Raw genomic sequence first — 27673 nt, 5'->3', positions numbered from 1 at the left:
CTACAACTAGAAAGACCCCAAAAGTACCTCACCAAGAGGATCAAGGGACTCAAACAGATGCCCTATGCAGTTAGGCTAAAGAAACTCCAGCTCTACTCGGTTACCGCGTACTCAGAGACGACCTGTGCCTGACGTATAAAGCCATGTCCAACCCAGAATTAATGGACATGCTCCACCTCAAGAAATCCAAATCCATCATAGCTACATGCACCAGTGACTTAAACCTCAGCACAGAAATAAATAGAACATGCTGGAGGGACAGATTCATATCCCAGAGGCTCCCCTCACTCTGGAACAAAATCCCAGTCCATGTTAGACAGAACCCCTCAATGACCCTCTTCAAGAAGAATCTTGACGTTTGGATGGGAGATCGTAAATTTACCCCTGGGATCTCTTCTGTGTCACTGCTAGACAGAGGCACGGTAAACTAACCTTAAATGGGCTATCTTCTGTGACCTACTATACAGAGGCACAGTCAACTAATCTAAAAAGGGTGGTGAAAGCCAAACACTCTCTGGCTAGGCTTGTAAATGCCCTAGGGAAGATAGCCTAGTATCAACCTATGAACCTATGAACTTAAGGCACTGATGGCCATTGAGCCCTTCATCATTTTCCATGCAGACAGGGTCTCTCTTAGGACTAACCTCTCCTTTATGCCCAAGGTGGTATCTAACATGACTTTCAACTAGGCCATTCATCTGCCCACCTTCTTCCCTAACCCTCAAAACAAGGGGGAACGAATTCTGCACTCACTAGACGTGCACAGACAGCTCAGATAATACCTGGACCATACCAAACCCTTCAGGAACACGGACCAACTTCTTGTCAGCTCTGCCCCAGGGGCAGAGGGAAGCCCATTTCCAAGCAAACTATTTCCAAATGGATATCACACTGTATCCATCTCTACTACAGATTACATGGGAAACCACCCCCTAAGTCTATTCATACCCATTCCACTAAGGCAGCCTCCACTTCCACAGCATTTCTCAGAGGAGTTCCCACCAGGGACATCTTGGAAGCTGCCACCTGGACCTTGGTCCATACCTTTACAAAGCATTACCACCTTCCTCTTTTCTCTAAGGCTGGGGCAGAGTTTGCCTTTGCAGTTCTGCAGGGCTTGCTTACCCATGCCTAAGTCTCTAACTAATCCTCCACCCCCCCTCCTCAGCTTTGGGAATCCTCCCACAGGTGATGACTGCAGCAGTGAAACATGAAGAACATAGTACAGTTGTGTACACTTACCATAAATGTAGATGTTCAAGTGTATTCAGTGTTGCAGTCCTGGTTTCCCTCCCTCCTTGTCCCTGATATCCTTTCTACGTAGGGAGACATAAGCTTCTTAGGGTGGTTTTTAAACACCAGGACCACTTTGCCATATTTCCTTGGGCTTCTGACTGGTTAGGGCAAGAAAGAACTGATGTAATGGCGTCAGTCTATAAGTGACAGCAGCTGATGCAGAAAAAAATTGACTCTGGTATTCGGGCCAGCCGAGGGCTACCACAGCAGGGATAACCCACAGGTGATGACTGCAACAGTGAATACACTCAAACATCTACATTTATGGTAAGTGTACACAACTGTACCTTCTTTACAACTGGGGTATCCTGCCGAGGATAGCTAAACATCATGTTAGCAAACCAAAGCTTTTACACCTGTCAGACGCCATATTATGAGCTGTATGTATTGCATCCTTTGCTACCAGTCAGAACGCTACCTTAAATTTGGTCTGCAAGATGTTCACTGAGTTGGTTTAGCTACTGAGCATGATAAAGGTAAGTGTGCTGTTGGGGCCTCTTCCTTCCTCTTTTTATTTGGTTTTACCTTTTTACTTGTCATCCAGGAAAGGAAAATGTGAGTGTGGGAGGCAGATTTTCCATAAGGATAGACATGAGCAGTGCTTTTTTTGTTTGGGTACTATGTATGAACATACTGCATAAGAGATCTGTCAGGCATTTGTCCCCAAGACTCTCCACAGTTGTCTAGCATCCCTTTCCATTTACTTGGAGTCTAACATAAAATTATTATCTCTGGGTACCGTGGCCTCTGAATCTGTTTGCCCAAACATTCAACTGCCGCTTAAGAAAAAAGCCAAAAAGATGCACACCGATTCTGTTGCTGTCCAACCTCCTCTGGACATCTCCATCAGGTTGGATGAAGAACTTGAGGACTATTCTGTGTCTACTTGTGATCCAGTTGGAAGCTGACACAGGTCTACCTACCCACACATCTGCCGAGGTTGTACCTACATTTGCTACAGATGTGGATGGGCAACCATGGCTGATTATATTGGAGGGGCCTGGGGGATTCCCCAAATACATGGTACCCTCATTGAATCTAGGCAGGGGTCTGAACCTGCTAGATTTGTTAAAAGCTGATTTTCCTTTAAACAGAAGATGAAGACTAGGCATGTGGCCCCTGTTGCTAAGGATACTCACAAAGAATAGCAGGATTTTACTCTGGGGCTTTTCAGTGCTCTTGGCTCTAAAGCCCCATCAAGGATTATCTGTTCCTGCTTCTGTTCCATGGTCTTCTACTTTTTCCAAACAACCTAGAGAATCTGATTCCTCTGAAGATAGACTGCGGTGAAGAGTCACCGGCATATTGTTCTCAAATCCACTCTCGTCTTGCTGTGAGGTCTGAAGAAGAGAATTCCCTTTCTTCTGATTCCTCTGTGGAGGAATTGTCTTTGGGGATACTGTGGTTTATATGATGGAACACTTTTAAGTGGGATTGTTCCCAGGTTTCTGACATTCAAAAGAGGTACTATGAACTCTTGCAAATAGATTTTCCAAGGCCGTCTGCTGTCCTTCATGTTTTGGATGCCCTTGTTGAAACTGATTCCCATTGTCTTGGCCCAAGAAGCTTGACAGGTTCAATAAAGTGCTTGAAACTCAAAAGTTTTTGTATAAAAATCCTCCTCCTGATCTGGCCTGTTATTTCTTTTGCTACAGACAAGCCATCTAAGTTGCTATCCTCGTCTAAGCTTTTATCTTTTTATAAGGGCAGTCTTGCTATGGAAGGGTATGGAAAAATGGGCAAATTGCTGCTACCTTAGCTGTCAGGACCATTGACTACCAGATCCACATGACTAGGTATGCTCTGGCTCTTCTTTCTAAGCTTGTGGGCATTTTGACTGAGATGCCTGACTCTGAAGCAAAGATGTCTGTCATTTCCCGTTTGAGTTCTGCTTCTCAGGTGGCTTGTCATTCTTTTAAATGCTGCTATGATGCCGCATATGCCTCTTCTGAGGCTGTCACATTTGGGTCTGTGGTGAGGAGGTATTCTTGGTTACTCCTACAGACTTTTCCTGAGGTCATTGAGGCTAAATTATTGGATTCTCCTTTGGACAACCAAAATCTTGTTGGTGCTGCAGCTGCTGAGCTTTTTAAGACCCTACAAGATGAGAGTAAAGTTATGAAAGATCTGAAACAAATCTTTCTGTCTCTTGTTCCTAAACTTCAGAGAAATTATCTATCTAAGCCTTCCTATTTCTGTAAGCAACCTAGACAGCTTTCTAGAGGTAAGCAGACTTCCAAGAGAGTTTTTCTGTCAATCCTTCTCAGGGAACTAAGGATCAAAAGTCTGCTTTCCCTGACAAATCTTCCATTTCACATTCAACTGGATGTTCATCGTGTTTCACTGTTGCAGTCATGACTGTAGGGTTCTCCCCTGCCGGCAGGCAGTCCTCGGTCGGCCAGAATCCCAAAGTCTGGGTCCGGCGTCGGCTGTTTAACCATGCTCCCTGACGTCAGAGCGCTAGGAGTACAAAGCTGACAGCCGACGCCATATTCTCCAGTCTTTCTTGCCGTGCGGTGATAGCAGTTCGCAAGTGCCGGTCGGCTGACTCCTGACTATTTTGTTTTCTGATAAACTTCAGTCCGAAGACTTTCTTCTCCACTCAAAGTTAAGTACCCCGTTGGGGAAACTTTTTCTTGCTCCAGTCCGATGTCAGAAAAAGTTAATAATTGCATTTCATGTGGGAAGCAAATACCTCATAAGGATTTTCATTCTTACTGTATTCCTTGCTTAGGCCCTGACCACGACGTAGCTAGTTGTCGGTTTTGTGCTAAGATTCAATCAACGTACAATTAAACGAAGGTACGATTTTGCTTTTCATTACTTCGGTAGGCGCTTTAACTACAAAATGTCATCGGATACAGTTCCGGCTACCAGAGTTCACAAACGTCGCAAGGATAAAGACAGGCCTCCGAGGTCCAAATCTGATGATAGCGCACAAGCGGAGCCAGCTTCAGGTTCGGCCGTCATCAGTGAGGCGCTTTTGCAGCCCCTGTCGTCGGCCATTTCAGAACCGATGGCCGAAACGGACTCTCATGAGGAGCCAACAAGGCCTTTAAATATCTCTATTGCAGGACCTTCGGACAATGCTCCTTCGGATGGGTCCGGAGCCGCTGTGCAGGTACTGGCTTCCGAAGGGGTTTTCAGGCCTACTCAGCTTATAATAAAGGCAAAGGCAAAGACTCCTTCTAAATCAAAGATTGCAACACAGGCCTCTTCTGAACCAGCTCCCAAGTCACAGAAACAGTTACTCAAGATGGCGGAGGATTTACTTACTATGATAGGGGTTCACATCCCCCTCCAGATAAAAGGCCAAGGCAAGATGTTTATTATGATTCCTCTGATCAGGCTTCTGTTTCTTCAGTTTCCTCTTCTGACCAGGAATATTCTTTCCCTCCTTGTGAGGATTCTGATGCTGAGGAATCTATTCCCTCAGCTTCTCCCCCTGAGGATTTCTCTTTTGGGGAAACTTTGCATGAAATGAGGGAACATTTCCACTGGGAAGGACAGGAGTATTCAGAATCTAAGAAAAGACTAAGGGATTTTCTTCTTCTCCCCCAACATAGACCCCTGGCTATTCCTCCTGTTTTGGATATTGTGGATGATGCTTTTTTGGAGGCTAATTTAACCCCTGATTCTTTTCCTCCTGCTCCTGTCAAGCCGGATAGATATTACAGGGTTCCTGATTCCCACCAGTTTTTATACAAGAACCCTTCTGCTGACCCTGAAACCATTTCTCAGGGCCCTAAGGGAGTTAAGGCCGCTTCTGCCAAAAATCCCATTCCCACTGAAAAGGACTCTAGATCTTTAGAAAGATGGGGCAAAAAAGTGTACACTTCTGCTACTTTGTCCATCAGGGCTTTAAACTGTCAGTTTCATATGCTGAAATACCAGCAATTTCTCTTGTCTGTTTTAAAACAAAAGCTTACTTCCATTTCTGCCTGTGCAGATGATAAGGAATTACATGACTTATTGCATGCCACTGAGCAAGTTGGAAAGCATGGTTTACACTGTGGATTTGATGCCTTGGAGGCTTCTTGTAGGGCTGCTGCCTCCGGCACAGTCAATAGAAGGCATGCATGGCTAAAGGAACAAAATTTGCCAGAACAAGTGAAAGCTAAATTATTGGATGCTCCTGTCCAGCATAATGTTTTGTTTGGATCAAAAGCTGAAAAAGTGATTAAAAAGATGGAGGATAAGGCGAAATCAATGCAAACAGTCAAAGATTTCTTACAAGTACAGCCACCAAGATTTAGCAGAAATTGGCCTTCTAAAAATTGGTCCTTTACCACTTCAGACAGGCCTCAGAGGGGTAGATATAGATGCTCCAGAGGAAAGCCTCACACACAAGGTTCTTATAGACCAAGACAGTGGACTGCTTCCACCCCTAGGGGAGGAGAGGACAGGTCACAAACTGATAGGAAACAAACTCAATGACTCCCTCTGTTGGGCTGCAGGAACTTCTTGCCTGGAAGCCCCTCTCGGAGGAAAACTCTCTCTTTTTTATCAAAATTGGACTCCTATAACCCAAGACAAGTGGGTTCTGGATGTGGTTCTAAGAGGTTACAAATTCCATTTTCATACCCTGTCAAGGCCAAGCGGATGGCCAGACCTTCCAAAACATCAATGGACAGAGGCCTTCAGGTGGAAGCTCTTTTGGCTATGAAAGCCATAGAACTGGTTCCACTTTCAGAGATGGGACAAGGTTTTTGCTCTAGGCTCTTTCTAGTCCCCAGGAAGCAAAACTCATGGAGACCCATTCTGGATCTGTCAGTCTTGAACACCTTTCTAGAGATTCCAAAATTCAAGATGCTTACTCTACAGCAGCTACTTCCAATGCTGTCCAAAGATGCTTGGATGGTAACTTTGGATTTAAAGGAGGCATATTTACACATTCCCATCAGGCAGGAACGCAGAAAATATCTCAGGTTCAAGGCCGGATCGAGGCACTTTCAATTCTCTGCGCTGCCCTTTGGGTTGTCTACTGCGCCCAGGGTCTTCACCAAATGTCTGGCTCCAGTAGTAGCTTACTGCAGACTCAAGGGAATTCAAATTTACCCTTATCTGGACGATTGTCTAATTCAGGCAGACAGCAAGGATGTCTTACTCCAACATCTAGAATTTGTTTAGAACCTCCTCAAGTTCCTGGGTTTCTCTGTAAACATAAAAAAGTCAAATTTAACACCCTCAAAACAGATAACTTTTCTGGGTGCTCTTCTAGACACCACAACCCAAATGGCATTTCTAACATCCGAAAAACAGTTACAGCTGGCTTCAACTTTCAAAACCTTGGCAACTTTAACTCAGCTATCTGCAAGGAGATTCCTGCAGGCTCTGGGTTACATGGCCTCTGGCATCCTTCTCGTACCATATGCAAGACTACACATGAGGAAAATACAGTGGTACCTAAAAAGTGTATGGTCTCAGCATTGCCACAGTTTAGACATACTGATCTCCGTCCTTCCTTGCCTTCAAAAGGAATTTCTTTGGTGGTCCAGAGCATGTACTCTAAACAAAGGGAAACCCTTCTGTCTGCCTCCTGCCACTCAGATTCTAACCACGGAAGCCTCGGATTATGCTTGGGGAGCCCATTTTCAGGGCAACTGTCTGCAGGGCCTTTGGACAAAGGATCAGAAGCACCTGCATATCAATTTAAAGGAAATGTTAGCCGTCCAGAAAGCTCTACTGGCCTTCAGGAATCTTTTACATCCAGGACAACTACTAATACGGACAGACAACACCACAGTTATGTGGTACATAAACAAGCAAGGGGGATCTCATTCCTACCCCCTTTGCAGACTAGCCATGGATCTATGGAACACAGCTCTAGCTTGCAATCTGGACCTTCAAGCTCAGTTCCTACCAGGGAAGCTAAACTTCCTGGCAGACAGTCTGAGCAGAAACCTTTCGGATCCACACGAATGGATGCTGGACACCAATATATTCAGGATGATAACAGCAGTCTGGGGATATCCTCACATAGACCTCTTTGCATCCCACCTCAATCATCAACTACAGAATTTTTGCACCAGGACTTTCCACAAAAAAGCTTGGAAAGTGGATGCCCTATCATTCAGTTGGAGGAACCTTTTAGGATATGCCTTTCCGCCTCTTCCTCTTCCTCCACGGGTATTATTAAAGATAAAACAGGACAAGCCCAAGATGATAATCTTGCTGGCCCCAAATTGGCCTCGACAGTTTTGGTACCCAACTCTAAAAACCTACGTCTGGAGCCCCCTTGGGTTTTACCTCAGTCTCCGAACCTTCACTCCCAACATCAGGGTCAGGTTCTACACTCTCATGTCAGAACTCTCAGCCTGGCAGCCTGGTTAATCCAGGGCCTTTGATTTCTTCTTTCCTACCAAAGCAGGTTATGGATGTCATTGTGGAAGCCAGATGTCCTAGTACTAGAAAATCTTATGCAGGAAAATGGAAAAGATTTTGTTCCTGGATGCAGGCTCAGGATTCTGATCCTCTTCTTCCGAACATTCCCTTAATTTTACTTTACTTGACAGATCTCTTACATAAGGGCCTCTTCTTTCTCTTCCATTAAGATTCATGCCTCTGCTATTTCTGCTCATTATAATACAGACCCTCCAATCTTTTCCCACCAGCTCATGAGACAGTTTCTCAGGGGAGCTAAGAACTTAAGACCTCCTAGATCTCCTCCCATTCCTGCTTGGGATCTCAACTATGTTTTGGAAAAACTGACCTTGCCTCCTTTTGAGCCTGCTGCCTCTTCTGACATCAAGTTTTTATCTTGGAAGACAGCTATTCTGTTAGCTCTTACCTCTGCCAGGAGAGTTTCAGAGTTGCAAGCTCTTATGGCTGTGGAGCCTTATATTATTTTTCATCAAGACAGAGTGTCTTTGAGGACTAATCCTACCTTCATGCCTAAGGTGGTTTCCAAAGTGGCTTTAAATCAGACTATCCACTTGCCAACCTTTTTCCCCACTCCTCAAAATAAAGGGGAAAGGATCTTACATTCCTTGGATGTACACAGACAACTACGTTTTTACCTGGACAGAACCAAGGACATCAGAAAATCAGAACAATTGTTTGTTTCTTATGCTTCAAGTTCCCAAGGTAAAGCCATTTCAAAACAGACCATTTCTAAATGGATTGCACATGGAATCAGATTTTGTTATTCTCACCATGGAAAGCAAATCCCAGGGAGTATACGAACTCATTCCACCAGAGCTGCTGCCACTTCTGCGGCTTTTCTCAGGGGAGTTCCTACCAAGGACATTTTGGAGGCTGCAACTTGGAGTTCAGTGAATACTTTTTCTAAGCACTACAATCTATCTCTCTACTCTAAGTCTAGGGCAGGCTTTGCCTCTGCAGTCTTGCAGGCCCTTTTAGCCGCCCCTTCTTCTTTATGACCACCTCCCTTTCTTTCAGCTTTGGGATTCTACCCTACAGTCATGACTGCAACAGTGAAACACGATAAACATAGTACAGTTGTGTACACCTACCATAAATGTAGATGTTTGAGTGTCTTCACTGTTGCAGTCTGGGTTTCCCTCCCTCCTATCCCCTCTTGTTTTTATTTTTGTGTGGTTCCTTTTTTCACCATTCTTCTGAGGTGTATTTGCAAAGGATATGGGACCCTTTTCATTTTGGGCCTCCTGACATCTGGGGCAAGAAAAACTGGAGAAGATGGCGTCGGCTGTCAGCTTTGTACTCCTGGCGCTCTGACGTCAGGGAGCATGGTTGAACAGCCGACGCCGGACCCAGACTTTGGGATTCTGGCCGACCGAGGACTGCCTGCCGGCAGGGGAGAACCCTACAGTCATGACTGCAACAGTGAAGACACTCGAACATCTACATTTATGGTAGGTGTACACAACTGTACTTTCTGCCCCTTGCTTGTTTCCCTCCAGTTGACTATCTTTTTCTGTCTGACAATAGATGACCACATAATCTTGGTGATTTCCATTATCCAAATGGTTATTTTATGATGTAGAAGTCTCTTACCCCTTTCTCAGGCCTTCATCAACCTCCTGTTTGCCAGCTGCCTCATTTTCCTTTAGTTTTTCAGGATTTTTGGTACAGGGAATCATCCAGCCAGTCTCTCTTTTCAGCAGGGCATGGGTTTTTACTCCAGGATGTTTCTGGTTCCCAGGAAGGAGGGGTCTTGGAGACCCATTCTAGATCTCTCCTTTCTCAACGCCTTTCTAAAGGTTCCTTCCTTCAGGATGTTGTCTCTCCAGATGCTGTTGCCTCACTTACTACCCCAAATTTTTCTGGTGTCCTTGGATTTGAAGGATGCTTTACCTGCACATTCCTGTTTACTCTGTCTTCAAGAGATTTTTACATTTCTCTGTTTCTTCCTCATATTATCAGTTTTTTGTTTTGTCTTTTGGCCTCTCTAATGCTCTGAGGATCTTTACAAATGCCTGGCCCCAGTGGTAGCCTTCTGCAGACTTCAGGGAATTCAGATATCCCTTTATTTGGATGACCTTTAGATTCAGGCCCTCTGTCAGCAGCTCATACTTTGCGATCTTCACTTCTCTGTGTTTCTTCAAAGTGTTGGGTTCACCTTAAATCTCAGTCTGTGTTCACCTCCTCTCAAGACCAAGTGTTTTCCACCCCAAGGTCCTCTCTTTAACTGCTTATTTCAGTTTCTCTTCCCTTTTCCAATCCTTCCTGCAATGGAATTTATGCAAGCATAGCATCCGCTATTCCCATGGTTCCCTTCCCCAAACACCTTATGAGAAAATTTCAGTGGTATATCAAGACGTTTTGGCTTCAACACTGTCATCCTCTGGATTTTCCTGTTCCTCCCCTGCCTTGTCCTATGCTTGAGATCAACTGGTGGATTCTTCAGATTTCCCTGAATCCAGGTCTATCTTTTCAGGTTCCTCTTCCAGTAGAGGTTGGGGGGCTTCCTCCAAAAACCACGAGGTCCAGGGTCTTAGGTCTCTTCAGCAACTGGCATACCATGTCAACATCTAGGAGAGGAGGGCTCTCATTCTGACCCTTCATGATTTCCAATCTCTAGATTCCAGGTCCTCTAAGGATTTTCACAGACAATACCACAGTCATGTGGTACATCAACAAACAAGGGTACACAAAGTCTTACCTTATTTTCAGGAAGGATCTTCAGGCTTGGGAGTTTGTAGTCCACCATCAATTGTTTCTTCAAGTGGTTTACATTTCTTAAGAGCTTAATCTTGTGGCAGACACTTTGAGCAGGTTCAGACCAGATCCTCACAAATGGATGCTTCGTAGGGAAGTATTCCTGGACATAATTCATCAGTGGGGTACTCCTCAAGTAGATTTTTTTTGTCTCCCCTTTGAACAGACACCTTCACCAGTTCTTTTCAAGAGTGCCTAGTCCTCTGGCTTAGAAAGTGGATACTCTGTCTTTTTCTTGGAAGGGAATGTTTCTGTATGCCTCTCTCCCCTCTGATTATGTGGGCAGGCCCAAAGTCTTGTTAGTGACTCACTTTTGGCCTAGATAGCACTGATTCCCCCCCTCCCCATTTCATTAGGCCAGAGGCAGTCATCACAAGTTACTTGACCGGATGGATCTTCTCACACAGGACAAGGGATCTCATTCACCCTCACTTGCCCACTCTTCAGTTGAATCTTTGAGTGATGAGGTTTTGCTTCTTTTTAGACATCACTTTCCTGAGAACATGCTTTGTGTTTTGCAGGAGGCCAAAAAAACCACTACTGGAAAATCTTGTGCAGCTAAATGGAAGAGGTTTTCAGCTTGGTGTCTGACGCATGACCTTGGTCCCCCTTTTCTGTGAGTATTCCCACAGTCCTTTCTTATTTGTATGAGTTGCTCACTTCTGGTATGGCATATTCATCTGTTAAAGCTCATTTATCAGTCAATTCTTACTGTATGCCTTTGAATCTACCCCTAGTTTCTTGTTTTGAAGTCAATCAAATTTTGAAAGTTGTCCATATTAGACCTCCCAAGAAAACCTATTCCTCCTTCTTAAGACCTTAACTTTGTTCTGAAGAAATTAACTTAATTTCTGTTTGAGCCCACAGTTTACTTTTCCTTGTGGCACTGTGCTGTTGGTGGCTCTTAGTTCTGCTAAGAGAGTCTCTGAACTTTGTGCACTCATGGCAGTTTCACCTTTTTTGTTTTTTCACAAAGATCATTTCTCTCATCATAATAATCTTTTTATGCCCAAGGTGGTTAATGATTTGTCTTTGAATCGAACAATTCATTTTCCTTCCTTCCTTTTTCACCTCTCCATAGAATGCTTATGTGTGATGATCCTTCACACTTTGGAGTTACATAGACAGTGTAGTTTTCTCTACAACTGAGAGAGTACAAACGTTATTGGGGAGTGTGGGAGAAGGAAGCCACAGAGGAGCCCTCCAAAAAAAAAAAACATGAAAGATGACCCTGGCCCCAGACAAAAGATATCAAGAAATCTGAGCAACTTTTTGTTTCTTTTCATTCCAGGAAATTGGGTTTGGCTGCTTTTAAGCAAGCCATCTCCTCTTGGATCTGGCCATTTCCTTTTGCTATTCCTTTCATGCAAGCAGCTTTCCTCTTCTGCTCATACTTATTCTACCAGGGCAGTTACCTCTTCTGGTCCTTTTTTCAAGGATCTAAATATTAGATCCATTTTGGAAGCTGCTGTTTGGTCTTCTGTATACACCTTTACCAAGTATTACAAGTCGGATGCCATTTCTAGGGCCAGAGTTGGTTTTGTCAGGGAAATCCATGAGTTTTGGGGGGCTTTTCTGTGGCTTCCTTCTCCCATACTCTCTAGAGAGTAAAGGATACTGCAACAGTGGTAAGGAAGGATATGATAAAGTTGTGTAAGATGTTACCATTATAGTAGATGTCCTACGTCTCACTGTTTCAGTGCTTTGTCTCTCCCTCCTTCCCCCTTTTCTTCTCTGTTGCCTGCCTTCTGCTCGAGGGATCTTTTTTGCATCTTTTTCTCCTTCTCTTTCCCTTCCTGGATGTATATGTTATTACTTTCCTCTTGGTTTGCTCTGTTTCTTCTAGGGGAATTTAGTTCTGAGGATTAGGTGTTTGTGTAACACATATGTACTTTATGCTTTGGACATGCATCTGACTTAGTGCCAGGAAAGTGTAAAGGCTTTGGTATACTAGCCTGCGTTTAGCTATCCTCTGCAGGATATCCCAGTTGAAAAGAATACTGCAACAGTAAGAAGTAAAACATCTGCTGTTATGGTAAGATCTTACACAACTATATTTTCCATGAAAAAAGCAACTTGAAGCCATCCACAGGTACAGTGTCAGTGTGTGTTATTGTATTATTATGTGGTTCCTAGGGTAAAAAGGCAGGCATCACACTTTTCTTGCAGCGCTCTGTCTTGTTACAAACACACCACTGGCGATTCAGTATAATCTAATAGCCACGTGTTCTTGTCTATGTTTTTCAGGTAAAGCTGCTGGAAGCATTGGAGGATATGGATAAGGAAACATTTGAGTTTAAGTTTGCTGGAGAGCTCATGTACACAACAGTGCTTAGTGATCAGCAGGTGATGGATCTGATTCCAGGGGGTAGTCAGAGCCCTGTCAAGTATGAAGACAGGAAGGAGTTCATTCAACTTGCAAAGAAAGCAAGGCTAGATGAAAGCAAGAAACAGGTCTGTAGTTCACCATGCTTAAAAAGGCTAAACACTAGCCGCAAACTGTATGCACTAAGTGAAGTGAGATTTGGTATAATGCTGTTTACTTTTGTTTTCTATCTATACATTATTTCTTCAGAGAGGTGTGAAAACAGAGTTATCACTGTCGAAGAAAGTCTTTTTTAACTACTTTTGGAGTTTGAGAAAGAAATACTTCATTAGCCACAATGATTTCCTTAACAGAAAGTCATTCAGAAATCTCTGAACAAATGAATGAATGAATGATGCATTTCTAGCTAGTATGTTTTCTTGTCCTGTATGAAATCACTTTGGTCTGATTGCAGAGTGGTTTTACATTAAGAAGATGTGGGACTTGGCCTGGTTTGTATGAACTGGGAATCGCACAGGAATGCTTTGTGAGACTGCTTTATTGGTCAGAGAGCTTTTTGCTTTGTTTAGTCAGTTCATTCTGCTCTATCAATTTGGTGTGTTTGCACAGCTCTTGGCTCATTTCCACAGTGTTCGCAAACACTTGGCTTATACCTAGTGCCATCCTAGCACAGATAAGTACTTTAGATAGATTTTGTATTCTATACAATTTTGTAAGTTATTTGAGTACTACTGTTTTATCTTCAAATTATTTATTTATAGTGTTTTTCTGCCCTTTTTCATTGTAAAGTGCCATTTCTTTTCATTGACCTTGCTGCTGGTGTATCTGCCTTGTAGTCATTTTAAAACTGTGTTTCTAGCTAGTTTGTTTGATTGTATCACTTTGGGCTAACTGTATTGTGGTTTTACATTAAGAAAGCTTGGAAGTGCTTTTCTAGTGGCAGTAGAAAGTGATCTGATGTGTCTGAGCTAGGAGTCGAACAGGAAAGCTTTAAGTGAGACTGCTTGAATGTCAAGAGGGCTGTTTGTTTGATTTAGTCAGTTTTCTATGCCTCTATAAATCTGTCATGTTTGAGCACTGCTCATTGCACAGCAGTAGTTAGCAGTGCCTTGGATATACACAGACACACATAATTTTTCATATAAAATTACCTCTGAAATTTCTACAGTACTTAGTTGCACAAAGAACAAGCAGTTTGTGCACTGAGGGGCAATTCCCATGAGTTTTATCTTAGGTAGTCCTGATTGTTGTCCATACTCTTACAGCTACCATGCTAGCCACCTGTAAATCCCTCTTCTACCATCTTTTTGTAGAACACAAAAGAAGGATCCCTAGTCATGGACACATACATCTGTGCTGTCTCTCCAACCAGCCTGATGGATATGGTCATCCAGAGGCAATGTAAAAGTTGTGTCATGTTTACTGACAACCACTTTAAGCATGCAAATAACAGTGTGTGAGAGATGTAATTACACAATGTCGGTGGAGGCAACACTGTCACATGCAAGCAGTAATATTAACACAAAGGTTGTCAGTAACACATGCATTACACCATCCTCACGTAATATAGAGCCAGACACATGTGCCACAAATATCAGCAAACATGACATGTACAGTTACATTTAGTGGTGTCTCAGCTTCTAAGCCTATAAAGGTATACCACCACACAGTCCAGTATTTTTATTATAGGGGACTCCATTGTGAGGCACACTGATGTTCCACTCACCAGGCTAAGGAAGAAGAGAGTCATGGTTAGCTGGTTGTCAGGGTCCAAGATTTGTCAGATCACTCAAACTCTTGTTAACCACAAGTACTAGTATGACTCTGTCATAGTCTGTTTGGGTGTAAATGACCTGAGACTCCCCTCCCTGCACTATATAAACACAAATATGACAGAGCTCCCAGACTGTGTCCCAGGCCGGTATGAGACTAGCATTGAGCTGCATTAAACCTTTTCCAAGGATGATGCTACAGTATGAACAGAAAGTAATTGACTTTAACGATCAACTTGAAACATGGTGTCATTGGAGGGGGTACAGTATTTGTCACCCTGGTAAAATACGCTCCACAGACTTACTTTTTCAGAAATAGTCTGCATGTCTCCCATCTGGGATTACAAATATTGGCAAAACTTTGTCCACCCTTCCCATACTACCTTTTTTTTTTTTTTTTTAGGCATTGCTAACCTGATAGACCTACCAATATAGCTAAACCAGCCAAGAAAAATATGAAGGTGTTACTGCTCAGTGCCAGGAGTCTAAAGAAATTCCACTCACTACAAGCTCTCCCCACCTTGGAGAATGTAGGTGTCTGTGCATTTGCTGAGACATGATTTGAAGTCGCAGAGAGCACCCCGGCAATGCAGGACTACAATGCCTTCTACACATTTTGACCAGCTACTGCTCAGGAGGGGACAAAAGGTGGAGGTGTCTCTATCTGCATTAAAAATAAAGACAATTGAAGGCTGGTCCATCTGTATGATGTGCTTGAGCTTCTCTATGTCAGAATTATCTTAGACAAAGGGCCATTCCATATTCTTGCAGGCTATTGGTCACCCCAACCCAGAAGAACCATAAAATGTACTTGAATGTACTAGAGACACTCACCATTCAACCTAGCACCATACTCATGGGCTACTTTAACTACCTCATTATAAAGCGGAAATCATACAGGAAACCTAAAATGCAGGCCCAGAGATTTCTAGATTCTGTAAATACAAAAACCTTTGACCCGTTAGTTTGTACATCCACTAGGGGTGCAAATATCCTTGACTAGATCATAATAAACATGGTGGAACATTGCACCCTTCTTAGTGTAATCTCTTCGCTGGTTAGGTCAGACCATAAAGCCAGCTGCTTTGAAATAAAAGTAAAACCGGAGACACCAGTTAACCCTGGAACTTCCAGGAATTATTCAAGGCAAACTTCATACGACTAAGTGACACCCTGGCAAAATTTCAACCCCCCATCCCTGAGAAGTGTGTGTGTGTGTGTATTTACACACCCCACAAAGCCCCTGGAAATTGATACCTAGCAAATTTTATTGGGAAGCAAATTACTAGGCTTATAAAGGGCTCCATGAGTCCATAGTATCATAATAAAATACTAGGCTATGACCAGTTTTGCTTTCATACAAGAAGACAAAATTCCTTCATAAGTATTACTACAGTAGGCACATGTGACATCATAAGCAGAAATGCGTGTTGTCAGTATTTGCAAACAGAGTATATGTAGCTTCAGTAAGTACTGTTCTACAGCAAAATGTAAAATGTGTTGCGTGTAAATATTGCATTTTTTTCATTGTTTTCAAAAATATTAAAATAAGGATGTTATGTGATCCTATCTCGCCTACATTCTGTACTGATGGGCTCGGAGCCGATCCCTCGGCTCCGACTCGGCACGCTATGCTATAGAGCAAGGCCTCTTATTGGCTGAGCTATTTCTTATCCCAGGATGCACCACCACTAATCCCCCAGATCTCGTTTGCCACTTACAAGCTAAGACGTGGTCTCAACTTGGCTGGGCTAAGTACTACTTTATTTAGGCTTTTCCTGTCAGGAATTTGCTTGTTTTGAACCCAAAAGCTGTTTTAACAGCTATTGTTGTGATACGAGTGTGTTTTGCATTTTTTTATTGAGGAATTTGTGTTTTTCGTCAAGGGAAGGTTTCCCGTTTTAGTTAGAGGGGCCTTCCCCTTTTGCTATTTGCTATTCTAGCGTTTGTTTTGTGGGTCAAGTACCCATTTAAGTTAGGGGGTCTTGACCCTCTCTTTGTGTTTTTTGTTCACTGTATTGTGGTAAAAAAAAAAAAAACTTTGCATTTCTTTTAACTTTAAACTTCTAGTTTTTGGTGCATTTTCTATCTGTAGACATGTCCAAAGAGCATAGACCCTCCGGGTTTAAAAGGTGCGCGAGGTGTGGTTATAAGATGTCCATAACGGACGACCACTCCTCTTGCGTTTATTGCTTAGGCGCCAAGCACCTACAAGAGTCATGTAGCGTGTGTCACGCCTTTTCATCAAGAGTCCTCCAGGAGAGGAAGAACAAATTAATCCTAAAAGGTTTGATAAAGCCTTCCTTCGAGGAGGCTCTATCTTCATCTTCCTCTCCTTCAAAAAAGAAAAAAGTGTCGGCTCCGACCAGTCTGTCGGAACCGACTGCCAAAAAACCTAGGCAGGCTTCTCCATCGGCTCCATGGACTTCGGAGCCGAGGGCGGAACGGTCTGCCTCGATGCCTCCAGTCTCGACCCCTCTGGTTTCGGAGCCGAGGACTGGGGCATCGAGAGGCGGGTCACCTTCATCGGCTCCACTGATATTGGAGCCGATGAAGGTTGCCGGCTCAGACTCTTCCCCTTCGGCGCCGAAGTCCTCATCGGCACCGAGGGAAATTGCCTTGAGATCTCCCTCGGAACCGATAATTATAGAACCCATTCAGAGCCGGTCCCCTAGTCCTATGGAGCCGATGGAGAAATCGGTTCGGACCCAATCGGTATCGTCCAGATCCTCCAAGATGTCTGATTCGGACATCGACAGGGTGCTCCTAAGACTCTTCCAGTCTCCGGTGTTCCAAAAGTTAGTTTCGGCTCCAGCCCATTCGGCTTCGGAGCCGATGGTCCCTGCTACTATGGTTCCTCCTCCAACAGCCTCGGCACCGTTGGAGCCGGTGCTGGTGGAACCGGTGGAGGTTTTAGGGTCGGGCCCGACCCTTACTCCAACTCCGGCTCTTGAGTCGGAGTTCGGTACGCGGACTTCTTCCGTTGGCCCCGGGGGGGGATGCTTCGGGATTGATGTTTTGAGTCCCAAGTCTTCCTCTCGGTGCGTCGGCTGCGGGAGTGCCGTCTACCGTCGTGGCCACGGAGGTGGGACCCTCCCAGGATTCTGGTGGTCCCGCCTTCAAGGGCTATGAGGAGTGCGTTAGCCAAATCATCTTTGGCTACCTCCACGGTCTCCCCAGCTCCTTTCCTGCATACCGAGACTGGGTCTTTGGCAGTCCCCCTGTCCTTAGACAGCGGAGCCCCGGGGCCTGAGGTTACCCCCACTGGGGTTCCCCCCCTCCTGGAGGTCCTTCTGAAGCTTCTTCGGAAGAACCCCCCAGGAAAAGATCGTGCAAGAGGAAGCACGTTGACTCCCCTGATGAGTCTCTTACATCAGACACTGATCTCGATGATGCAGAAGGGTCCCCTAAGTCGTCCTCGGATGATGTCTCCTTTGCAGACATCCTGGAAGCCCTTAAACAACGAGGCGGCTGGCAGTCCAAACCCCCTTCTGCTGATGAGTCAGTGTTCCTTAAGGCCTTCGGGGCTCAGCCCTCCGCCTCCTGGGTGTCTCCGCCCTTCGACGAGCTTTTGGATTTGATCTGTCGAAGGGCGTGGGAACACCCAGACTCTGTGGAACCGGTGCCTGCTCGTCCTAATAAGTTCCTCTCGGCACCCCCTGAAAAAGAGTTTCTAACTAAAGGTGTGGCTGTAGATGCTTTGGTGGTGGCATCTGCTACCCAGCAAGATGTAGCAGAGGCTTCGACGTCCGTCCATCCTCCTAATAAGGAGTCTAGGAGCATGGATCGGTACGGAAAGCGCACCCTAAGTTCAGCGGCCTTTACATTAAGGTCCTTGAACTACCTTACGCACTTTACCAGATTTCAGAGGGATCTGATTAAAGAACTTTCCGATACCCTCTTGGGTAACCTGCCTGAGGAGCTGGCCCAGACGGTTGGCTCTCAACTGGCTACATTGTCGTCCATTTCAAACTCGTCCATGAGGCTCATTTCTTATGCGGCCGAAGGGGCGAGTAGAGCGGTACAGGCATTGCTCTACGGAGACAAGCCTGGCTCCGCCTGTGTCATTTCTCAGAGGCCTTTAAGTCTTCCTTTGCCGACGCCCCCTTTGATGGGTCCTCCCTGTTTGGACCCAAGGTAAAGGACACACTGACCGCTGCGAACAGGAGGGTAAGACTCTGACTGCCGTAGGGGCACGATTTTCCACTCCCTTTCAGCCTTATCCCAAGGCTAAAAGAGGAGGGAAAATGTGGTTCCGTAGATCTCAGAAGCCTTACCCCTCAGCAGGATGATCCCCCTTCCAGAGGCAGGGGAGGGGGAAATTCTTCCGGAAGATGCCGTCCCAGAGGCGGCAGAGGCCCTCGCAACACTGGAGACCGCGAGTCCTTTCGTGGCTCTTCAGCCTTTCACAGTCCCTGAGGGATTGCCCGACTGTGCAGCTCCGGAGCCAGTCGGGATGTTTCGAAGCACCTAAAAGCCTGGGAAGGTATCACTCAGGACCGATGGGTGCTTCGAATTATCGCCGGAGGTTACACCATCCCTTTCTCTCACTCTCCACCTCAGTCCAAAAAAATCCCGGGCCCGCCACCCAGTCAACGGGAAACTGCAGCCTCAGAAGTTTCAAAGCTGCTGCAAAAAGGAGTCATCCAACCAGCCCCCGCAGACCAGATCGGATTAGGGACTTACTCAAGATTCTTTTTGGTGCCAAAAAAGACCGGGGACTTGAGACCCATTTTGGACCTCAGCATTCTAAACCGTTCAGTCAGAAAGTCCAAGTTCTGAATGGTGACCCTACAAACCATTCTCCCATTGCTGGAGAAAGGTGTTTGGATGTGCTCCATAGATCTCAAGGACGCTTATTACCATATCATGGTACATCAAGCGTCCAGGAGACATCTGCGCTTCAGCCTAGGAGGCAGTCATTTTCAGTTCCGCGCGCTGCCCTTTGGTCTCACCACAGCCCCCAGGGTGTTCACCAAGTGTTTGGCAGTCGTGACTGCTCACCTGAGAAGTCTAGGATTCCAGGTGTTTCCGTATCTAGACGACTGGCTCCTAACTGCCACCTCCAAGCATCTACTATTGCGAAGCCTACAAGCCACTATATCACTGGGCAATTCCCTTGGAATCACCTTCAATTGGCCAAAATCTGTGTTGCTGCCATCTCAACGCATAAGATTCATAGGGGTAGAGATAGACTCAAACCGAATGCGGGTCTATCTACCTACAGACAGAATACAAACCATACAGACTCAAGTTCGAGCCTTACTTCCCAGGTCCAAAGCCCCAGCCAGAATGGTCCTGCAGCTATTGGGATCCATGTCCGCCACGGTTCTTCTAGTCCCCCTGGCAAGGTTGCACATGAGAATTCTCCAGTGGCTTCTTTCAGCTCAGTGGTCCTTTCAGGAACTCCCTCTCAGTCACCTCATATGGATCACGGAAACCTGCAAACGGGACCTTCGCTGGTGGCTAGTGCCCTCCAATTTGGATCAGGGGCGACCCTTTGTTCCACCTCCTCCTGCGGCCACTTTGACCACGGACGCCTCCCAGATGGGGTGGGGGGGGCATTCCCTGGGCAGGTCAGTCCAAGGCAAATGGCACCCAGAAGAGACCCTACTTCATATCAACATCCTAGAAATGAGGGCGGTGCTTCTGTCCCTTCAAGCCCTTCACGATTACCTCCCTCAGGGCGTAATTGCCGTTCACTCAGACAACATGTCAGTTGTCTGGTACCTGAACAAACAGGGAGGGACCAGATCCTATCCTCTTTGCAGAGAGGCCATGAGAGTCTGGGAATGGGCAGTCTCGACCAAACGCTTTCTAGTGGCTACTCGTATCCCGGGCAAGTCCAATGTGATAGCCGACAGACTGAGCAGAACCATCCTCTCTCCTCACGAATGGTCTCTGAACATGACAGTTGCAAATCAGATTTTCAGCAAATGGGGAGATGTTCTTCATCTCACATTGCTGCAGTCCTTACACTTGGGTAGTCCGCTGTCCTCTGTCGGCCCGAATATCAAAGTATAAGGCTGACGTCGGTCAAGGCGCATTTGACTGACATCAGGACGTCAGGGTACAAATGCGCATGACCGACGTCATATCCTCAGTCTTTTTTGCTGCATGGTCCGATGCAGAAGCAGCGTTGCAAGTGCCGGTTGGCGTTCTGAAATTGTTCGGTTTCGGAGTTTCAGACCGAGTCAAAGTTGGCTAAGTACCCGTTAGAATATTTTGGTTTTTTCTTGCCTCAGTGGTTTACCGGATGTCAGAAAAAGTGAATAATTGTATTTCTTGTGGGAAACAGATACCGCATAGAGACTACCATACTTTGTGTATTCCTTGTTTAGGGCCTGAGCACGACGTTGTTGGGTGTCGCTCTTGTGCTAGATTCAATAAGCGCACTATAAAGAGAAGGTTAGCTTGTGCCAGGTTAGTCTTGAAGCGGTGCAATTATAAAATGCCGTCGGAGGCTCCGCCGCTTCAAGAAGCGCAAGGACAAAGCAGTTAAGCCTAGGCTAGAAGAACCGTCTGTACCGGACGCCGGTTCTTTAGAGGTCGGTGGAGCGGTGGTTCCACCGGAGGTTTCTTTGGGATCCCAGGAGAGCCTTTGTTATTGCAGGATGTGGCCTCTCAGGAGGCAGGTCAGGCTGATGGGGCTTCTCAGGTTACTATACTCCCTCCCTTCCTAGGGTGGTTAGGCCCTCTCCTTCTGTTTCCAAGGCTTCTCCCAGAGGCAGGCCAGGTTTAGCTTCAGTTGGTGTCACCCCTAGTTCTTCAGGAACTGTGCCCAAGAAGCATATGCTTAAAATGGCAGAAGATTTGATTACTTTAATTAGGGTTCTTTGCCCCCTCCTGATAAGAGACCTAGGGTGGAACCTGAGCTAGGGAGTTTTGAGCAGGCTTCGGATGTTTCAGAGTCTTCGGCTGAAGACTTGCAGGAGTATTCCCCTTATTCTGATTCTGATGTGGATGATTCTACTCCTTCTGCTTCTCCTCCTGAGGATTTTTCTTTTTCAGAAACTCTTCATTCCATGAGGGAGCATTTTAAGTGGGAAGGTCAGGACTTCTCTGATTCCAGGAAAAGGCTTAGGGAATTTTTGTTTTTACCCCAGCATAGGCCTTTGGCTATACCTCCTGTTTTGGATGTGGTGGAAGATGTTTTTACAGAGGCTTCCCTTAATCCTGATTCTTTGCCTCCTGCTCCTGTTAAACCGGATAGGTATTACAGGGTGCCTGAAGCTCATAAGTATCTTTTAAGAGTCCTAGGGCAGACCCAGAAACTGTTAGTCAGGGGCCTAAAGGTGTTAAGGCTTCTGTTGTCAAGAATCCGGTTCCTTCAGATAAAGAGGCCAGGGCCTTGGATAGATGGGGAAAGAAAGTTTATACTTCCTCCACTCTAGCTATGAGGGCTTTGAATTGCCAGTTTCACATGTTGAAATACCAAAACTATCTCCTTTCTCAATTGAAGTCTAAGGTTGATGCTCTGGCGGAAGGTATTGATTGTAAAGAGTTACAAGATTTAGTACATGTTTCTGAACAGGTGGGTAAGCATTCTTTGCAATGTGGTTTTGATGCTGTACAGGCCTCGTCCAGGGTGGCTGCCACTGGGTCAGTTCTTCGCAGGCACGCCTGGCTGAGGGATCAGAATTTATCTGAACATGTTAAAACAAGGATTTTAGATGCTCCTTTACAATCTGATGTGTTGTTTGGTTCTCCTGTTGAGACAGTCTTAAAGAAAATGGAAGACAAGGCTAAGTCTATGCAGACTGTTAAAGATTTTTTGCAGGTTCAGCCTCCAAAGTTTAGTAGAAATTGGCCTACTAAGGGGTGGACCTATCCTTCTTATGATTCCCAGTCTAGGGGTAGATCTAGACGTGGTAGGGGCAGAGCTCAGGGCTCTTTCAGGCCTAGAACAGGGAGTTCTCCTGCACAGTCTTCGGGTGAGGGCAGGGGTCAGTCCTTTCGTAAACAGACCCAATGACCTACCTTTTCAGCTGCCAGAACCTGCTCGTCTGGCAGCACCTTTGGGAGGAAGGTTGGCACTTTTCAAAGAAAATTGGAGTTTAATTACCCAAGACAGATGGGTATTGGATATCATTTACCACGGTTACAGGTTTTATTTTCATACCTTGCCTCCTTTCAAAGGCATGCCAGACGTTCCTCCTCAACAAAGAATAGAGGCTCACAAGCAAATTTCTCTGTTACTCCAAATAGGGGCTATACAGCCGGTCCCTATGCCAGAAGTGGGCCTGGGATTTTACTCTCGCCTGTTCCTAGTACCAAAGAAAGGGAACACGTGGAGACCGATTTTGGACTTATCTATCCTCAACACTTATCTGGACATTCCCAAGTTCAAAATGTTGACGTTACAGCAGCTTTTACCTCTACTGGGCAAAGATCATTGGATGGTAACCTTGGATCTCAAGGAGGCTTATCTTCATGTTCCTATCAGACTGAGTTGCAGGAAGTATCTGCGTTTTCGAGCTGGGACTTCTCATTATCAGTTCTCTGCATTGCCCTTTGGCTTATCTACTGCACCCAGAGTGTTCACGAAGGTTCTGGCTCCAGTGATAGCTTTCCTCAGGTTAAAAGGAATACAGATCTATCCTTATTTGGACGACTGCCTGATTCTGGCTCAAGGAAGGGACGAGCTTCTTCTTCATTTGGATTATGTGATAGCAGTGCTAAGATGCCTGGGGTATTCTGTGAACGAAATAAAGTCCAGTCTAGTACCCTCTCAGGACATGTGCTTTCTGGGTGTGAGACTGAATACAGCATCCCAGATGGCCTTTTGACCCCGGACAAACAAAAGAATCTTTCCCTTTACTTTCATCAGTTGTCTCATCAGTCCAGGCTGACTGCAAGGACAGTCCTTCAAGCCTTGGGGTTCATGGCATCTTGTATTCTGGTGCTTCCCAATGCCAAACTGCATATGAGGAAGCTACAATGGTATCTCAAAATGTATGGACACAGCACTGCCAGGATTTGGACACTGTCATTCAAATAATACCTTGCATTCAAAAGGAATTGTTGTGGTGGGCTCAGGAATGTCACCTAAACAAGGGACACTCTGTGACCCGGCCAGAGGCGAGTCAGATTCTAATGACAGATGCCTCAGACAAAGCTTGGGGAGCTCATCTGAATGGAAAGTGGATACAAGACAAGTGGCCTGCCAGACTACAACATCTACATATCAACTTGAAAGAGATGTTAGCAGTCCAGTTTGCATTAATAGCTTTCAAGGATTTACTTCTTCCAGGGCAGGTGTTGATTCTAACAGACAACACAACTGTCATGTGGTACATCAACAAGCAAGGCGGAACACATTCTTATCCTCTATGCAGGCAAGTAATGATTTTGTGGGAAACTGCTCTAAATTTACAGCTAAATCTTCAGGCAAGGTTTCTGCCGGGAGCACAGAACTCCTTAGCAGATGTGTTGAGCAGGCAAATTATGGATCCCCACGAGTGGAAATTGGATCCTCATGTATTTCAGAAATTGACAGTGTCATGGGGAACTCCAGACATAGATCTGTTCGCTTCTCCACTAAACCATCAGCTGCCAAAGTTTTGCACAAAAAGGTTTCATCCCACAGCTTGGAAAGTGGATGCTCTTTCCTTCAATTGGAGCAATCTTCATGTGTATGCCTTTCCGCCTCTGCCTCTCCTCCCAAAGGTACTACTAAAGGCCAGACAAGACAAGCCAAGGATGATTTTGATAGCTCCAGATTGGCCTCGACAGCATTGGTACCCATTACTGAGAAGCCTGACGGAAGCCTCCATGGCCTTTGCCTTCGATTCCACACCTGTTATCTCAGGAGGACAGTCATTTGCTCAATGTCAAGCTTCACTCTCTGCACCTAACAGCCTGGCATATTCTGTTTTGAACCATAGTGGGCCTCCACTTCCACAGCAAGTTTTGAATGTTATTTTGGAAGCTAGAAGGCCTAGTACAAGGAAAGTGTACGCAGATAAATGGAAGAGATTTTTATTTTGGAGTGCAGCAAAGGATTTTGATGTTTCTGAGCCTAATTTAAGTGTGGCTCTTCAATATCTTACTGAGTTATTGGACAAAGGTTTGTCCTTCTCTTCTATTAAGGTTCATGCTGCAGCAATTTCGGCTCACTTTGATTGTGACCCACCATTGTTTTCTCATCCTTTGTTCAAGCAATTTCTTAGAGGGGCAAAGAATATAAGACCCCCACGAAGAGCTCCTACTCCTGCTTGGGATCTCAATTTTGTGTTGGAGAAACTCACTCTACAACCTTTTGAGCCTGCAGCTACTGCTGAATTAAAGTTTTTGTCATGGAAGACTGCTTTTTTGTTGGCTATTGCCTCTGCAAGAAGGGTTTCTGAGTTGCAGGCCCTTATGGCGGTTGAGCCTTTCTTAATTTTTCATAAGGATAGGGTATCTTTGCGTACTAATCCTTCCTTTATGCCTAAAGTGGTTTCTAGTGTGGCTTTAAACCAAACTATTCATTTGCCTACTTTTTATGCAAATCCCCAAAATAAAGGGGAAAAGATTTTGCACACTTTAGATGTACACAGGCAGTTGCGATATTATTTGGACAGAACTAAAGGGTTCAGGCAGTCTCAGCAGTTATTTGTTTCTTTTGCTTTGAGTTCTCAGGGCAAGCCTGTGTCAAAACAAACTATTTCTAAGTGGATTGGGTTTTGCATTGCTTTCTGTTATTCCCATCATGGCAAGGAGATTCCAGCTGGGATTAGGCCTCATTCCACTAGGGCTACTGCCACTTCAACAGCTTTTTGAGGGGTGGCAACTAAGGATATTTTGGAGGCAGCTACTTGGAGTTCAGTGCATACTTTCTCTAGGCATTATCACCTTCCACTGTACTCTAAATCCAGGTCTGGTTTTGCCACTGCTGTTTTGCAGGGCATTTTGGCAGCTCCTGCTTCATTATAGTTTGGCCATCCTCCCTTACCTCTGCTTTGGGATTCTACCCAAGTGTAAGGACTGCAGCAATGTGAGATGAAGAACATAGTACAGTTTTGTACCTACCATAAATGTAGATGTTCGAAGATCCACATTGCTGCAGTCCAATTTACCCTCCCTCCTTCCCCTCTGTAGTTTGAGGCGGTTGTGTGGGTTGGGTTGTCAATATGAGGTATATTGTATATATTGTACATATTTTTAGTGTTAGGATGGTTGGTTGTTTGGTTGTTGTCTTTGGGTTTTGACCTTTATTTTTAGGGTCTTCTGACATCTGGGGCAAGAAAAGACTGAAGATATGACGTCGGTCATGCGCATTTGTACCCTGACGTCCTGATGTCAGTCAAATGCGCCTTGACCGACGTCAGCCTTATACTTTGATATTCGGGCCGACCGAGGACAGCGGACTACCCAAGTGTAAGGACTGCAGCAATGTGGATCTTCGAACATCTACATTTATGGTAGGTACAAAACTGTACTTTCCGTGTTGCAACCTCTTCGCGACTCCACTGAATGCGAAGTGCAAAAAATTCTTCTCCCTAACCCCGGCTCCGGGGAAGAGCCCCATGGACGCACTAGCCCGTCCTTGGCCCACCGGCTTGCTTTATGCCTTCCCCCCAGTTCCTCTCCTTCCCAGGGTGATCCAAAAGGCATCTCTCTTGAGGAGCAAAATGATCTTAGTTGCTCCTTACTGGCCTCGTCAAGTATGGTTTCCCTATCTTCGGAAATATGCTCTGGAAGGTCCATGGTTCCTGGATCAGATCCCAGACCTTTTGGTTCATCAGTCGGGACTATTCCACCAGTCCCTACACACCTTAAAATTGACGGCTTGGCTCCTCCTCTTCCGACTATAGTCAGGAGTCATACATTGGATCCAGAAGTTGTACACATCTTATCTTCGGCCCACAATTCTGCTACAAAGAAAGTGTATTCTAGCAAATGGAAAAGATTTGCTATTTGGGCTCAACTCCGGGGCCTGGATCCCATCACTATTCCCGTATCAGAAGTACTAAAATTTTTAACTTCTCTTTTCAATCAAGGCTCTTCACTCTCTACCATCAAGGTTCAATTGGCAGCGATTTCCAATTTTCACGAATCTATAAACACACCTTTAATGAGCAACAGATTGTGTAAGACCTTCTTGAAAGGTGCTGCGCTTTTAAGACCTCCGATTTCTCATCCTGCTCCTCCATGGGATCTCGATGTGGTGTTACGCGCCTTAACTTCCTCCCCCTTCGAACTGGCAGCGACATGTGATCTAAAATTTCTATCGTGGAAGACTGCTTTTCTGGTGGCGATTACTTCTGCCAGAAGAGTTTCAGAGCTTCAAGCTTTGTCTGTAAAACCTCCGTACTTGGTTTTTCACAAAGACAGAGTATCTCTCAGGCCAAATCCTTCCTTTGTCCCTAAAGTTTGTTCCAGTTTCTGCCTACAACAATCATTAGAACTTCCAGTCTTTTTTCCGAAATATTCTAACAAAGCGGAATTCATATTCCACACATTAGATGTCCACAGGCAGTTGCGTTTTTATTTAGGCAGGACCAAACAAACAAGGAAAACAGATCAGTTGTTTGTATCCTTTGCAGACAATAAATTGGGCAAAGCTGTCACAAAGGTCACTATTGCCAAATGGATCAGGGACTGTATTACTCAAGCTTATTCTTATTCTAATAAAGAGCTTACCACCTCTGTCAAAGCTCATTCTACAAGGGCTATGGCTACTTCGGTAGCATTTCATTCTAAGCTTGCCATTAGTGACATTTGTGCTGCGGCTACATGGTCTTCCCCTCACACTTTCATTTCCCACTACAAATTGGATGTGGCATCTAGAGGACGAGCTTCATTTGGTTCCACAGTGCTCAGGAGTGTTTTCCAATGAGCCACCCAGGATTTAGGTGCTAGGGACGCTGTCCCATCAGTACAGAATGTAGGCGAGATAGGATCACATAACATCTTTTAGTTATGTACTTACCATAACTTTAGATGTTTGGGATCCATCTCGCCTACATTCCCAATAACCCACCCTCCTTCCCCCCTTCCTTGGAGATCAGAGGATATCAGAAGGTCCGAATCCTGTTGTTTCATCTTGAAACATCTAACAATGTTATATAAACAAGTTGTGCATGTGTGCATGAATGCGGACAAACAAGATCTGGGGGATTAGTGGTGGTGCATCCTGGGATAAGAAATAGCT

General features: G+C 45.2%; 1 protein-coding gene across 1 annotated transcript in view; it reads left to right on the top strand.

The window, feature by feature from the left end:
- HECTD3 (HECT domain E3 ubiquitin protein ligase 3) overlaps positions 1–27673 on the top strand; it is a 1089315-nt gene that overhangs the window by 785005 nt on the left and 276637 nt on the right. The window contains exon 17 of the mRNA XM_044085764.1: positions 12685–12891. Coding sequence (XP_043941699.1) covers positions 12685–12891 — 207 coding nt within the window. The remainder of the gene's footprint in view (positions 1–12684; positions 12892–27673) is intronic.

Source organism: Protopterus annectens, chromosome 10.part0 (assembly GCF_019279795.1).
Source record: "Protopterus annectens isolate FY-2018-M chromosome 10.part0, PAN1.0, whole genome shotgun sequence".
Lineage (NCBI taxonomy): Eukaryota > Metazoa > Chordata > Ceratodontiformes > Protopteridae > Protopterus > Protopterus annectens.
This window is presented reverse-complemented; position numbering and strand designations above follow the sequence as displayed.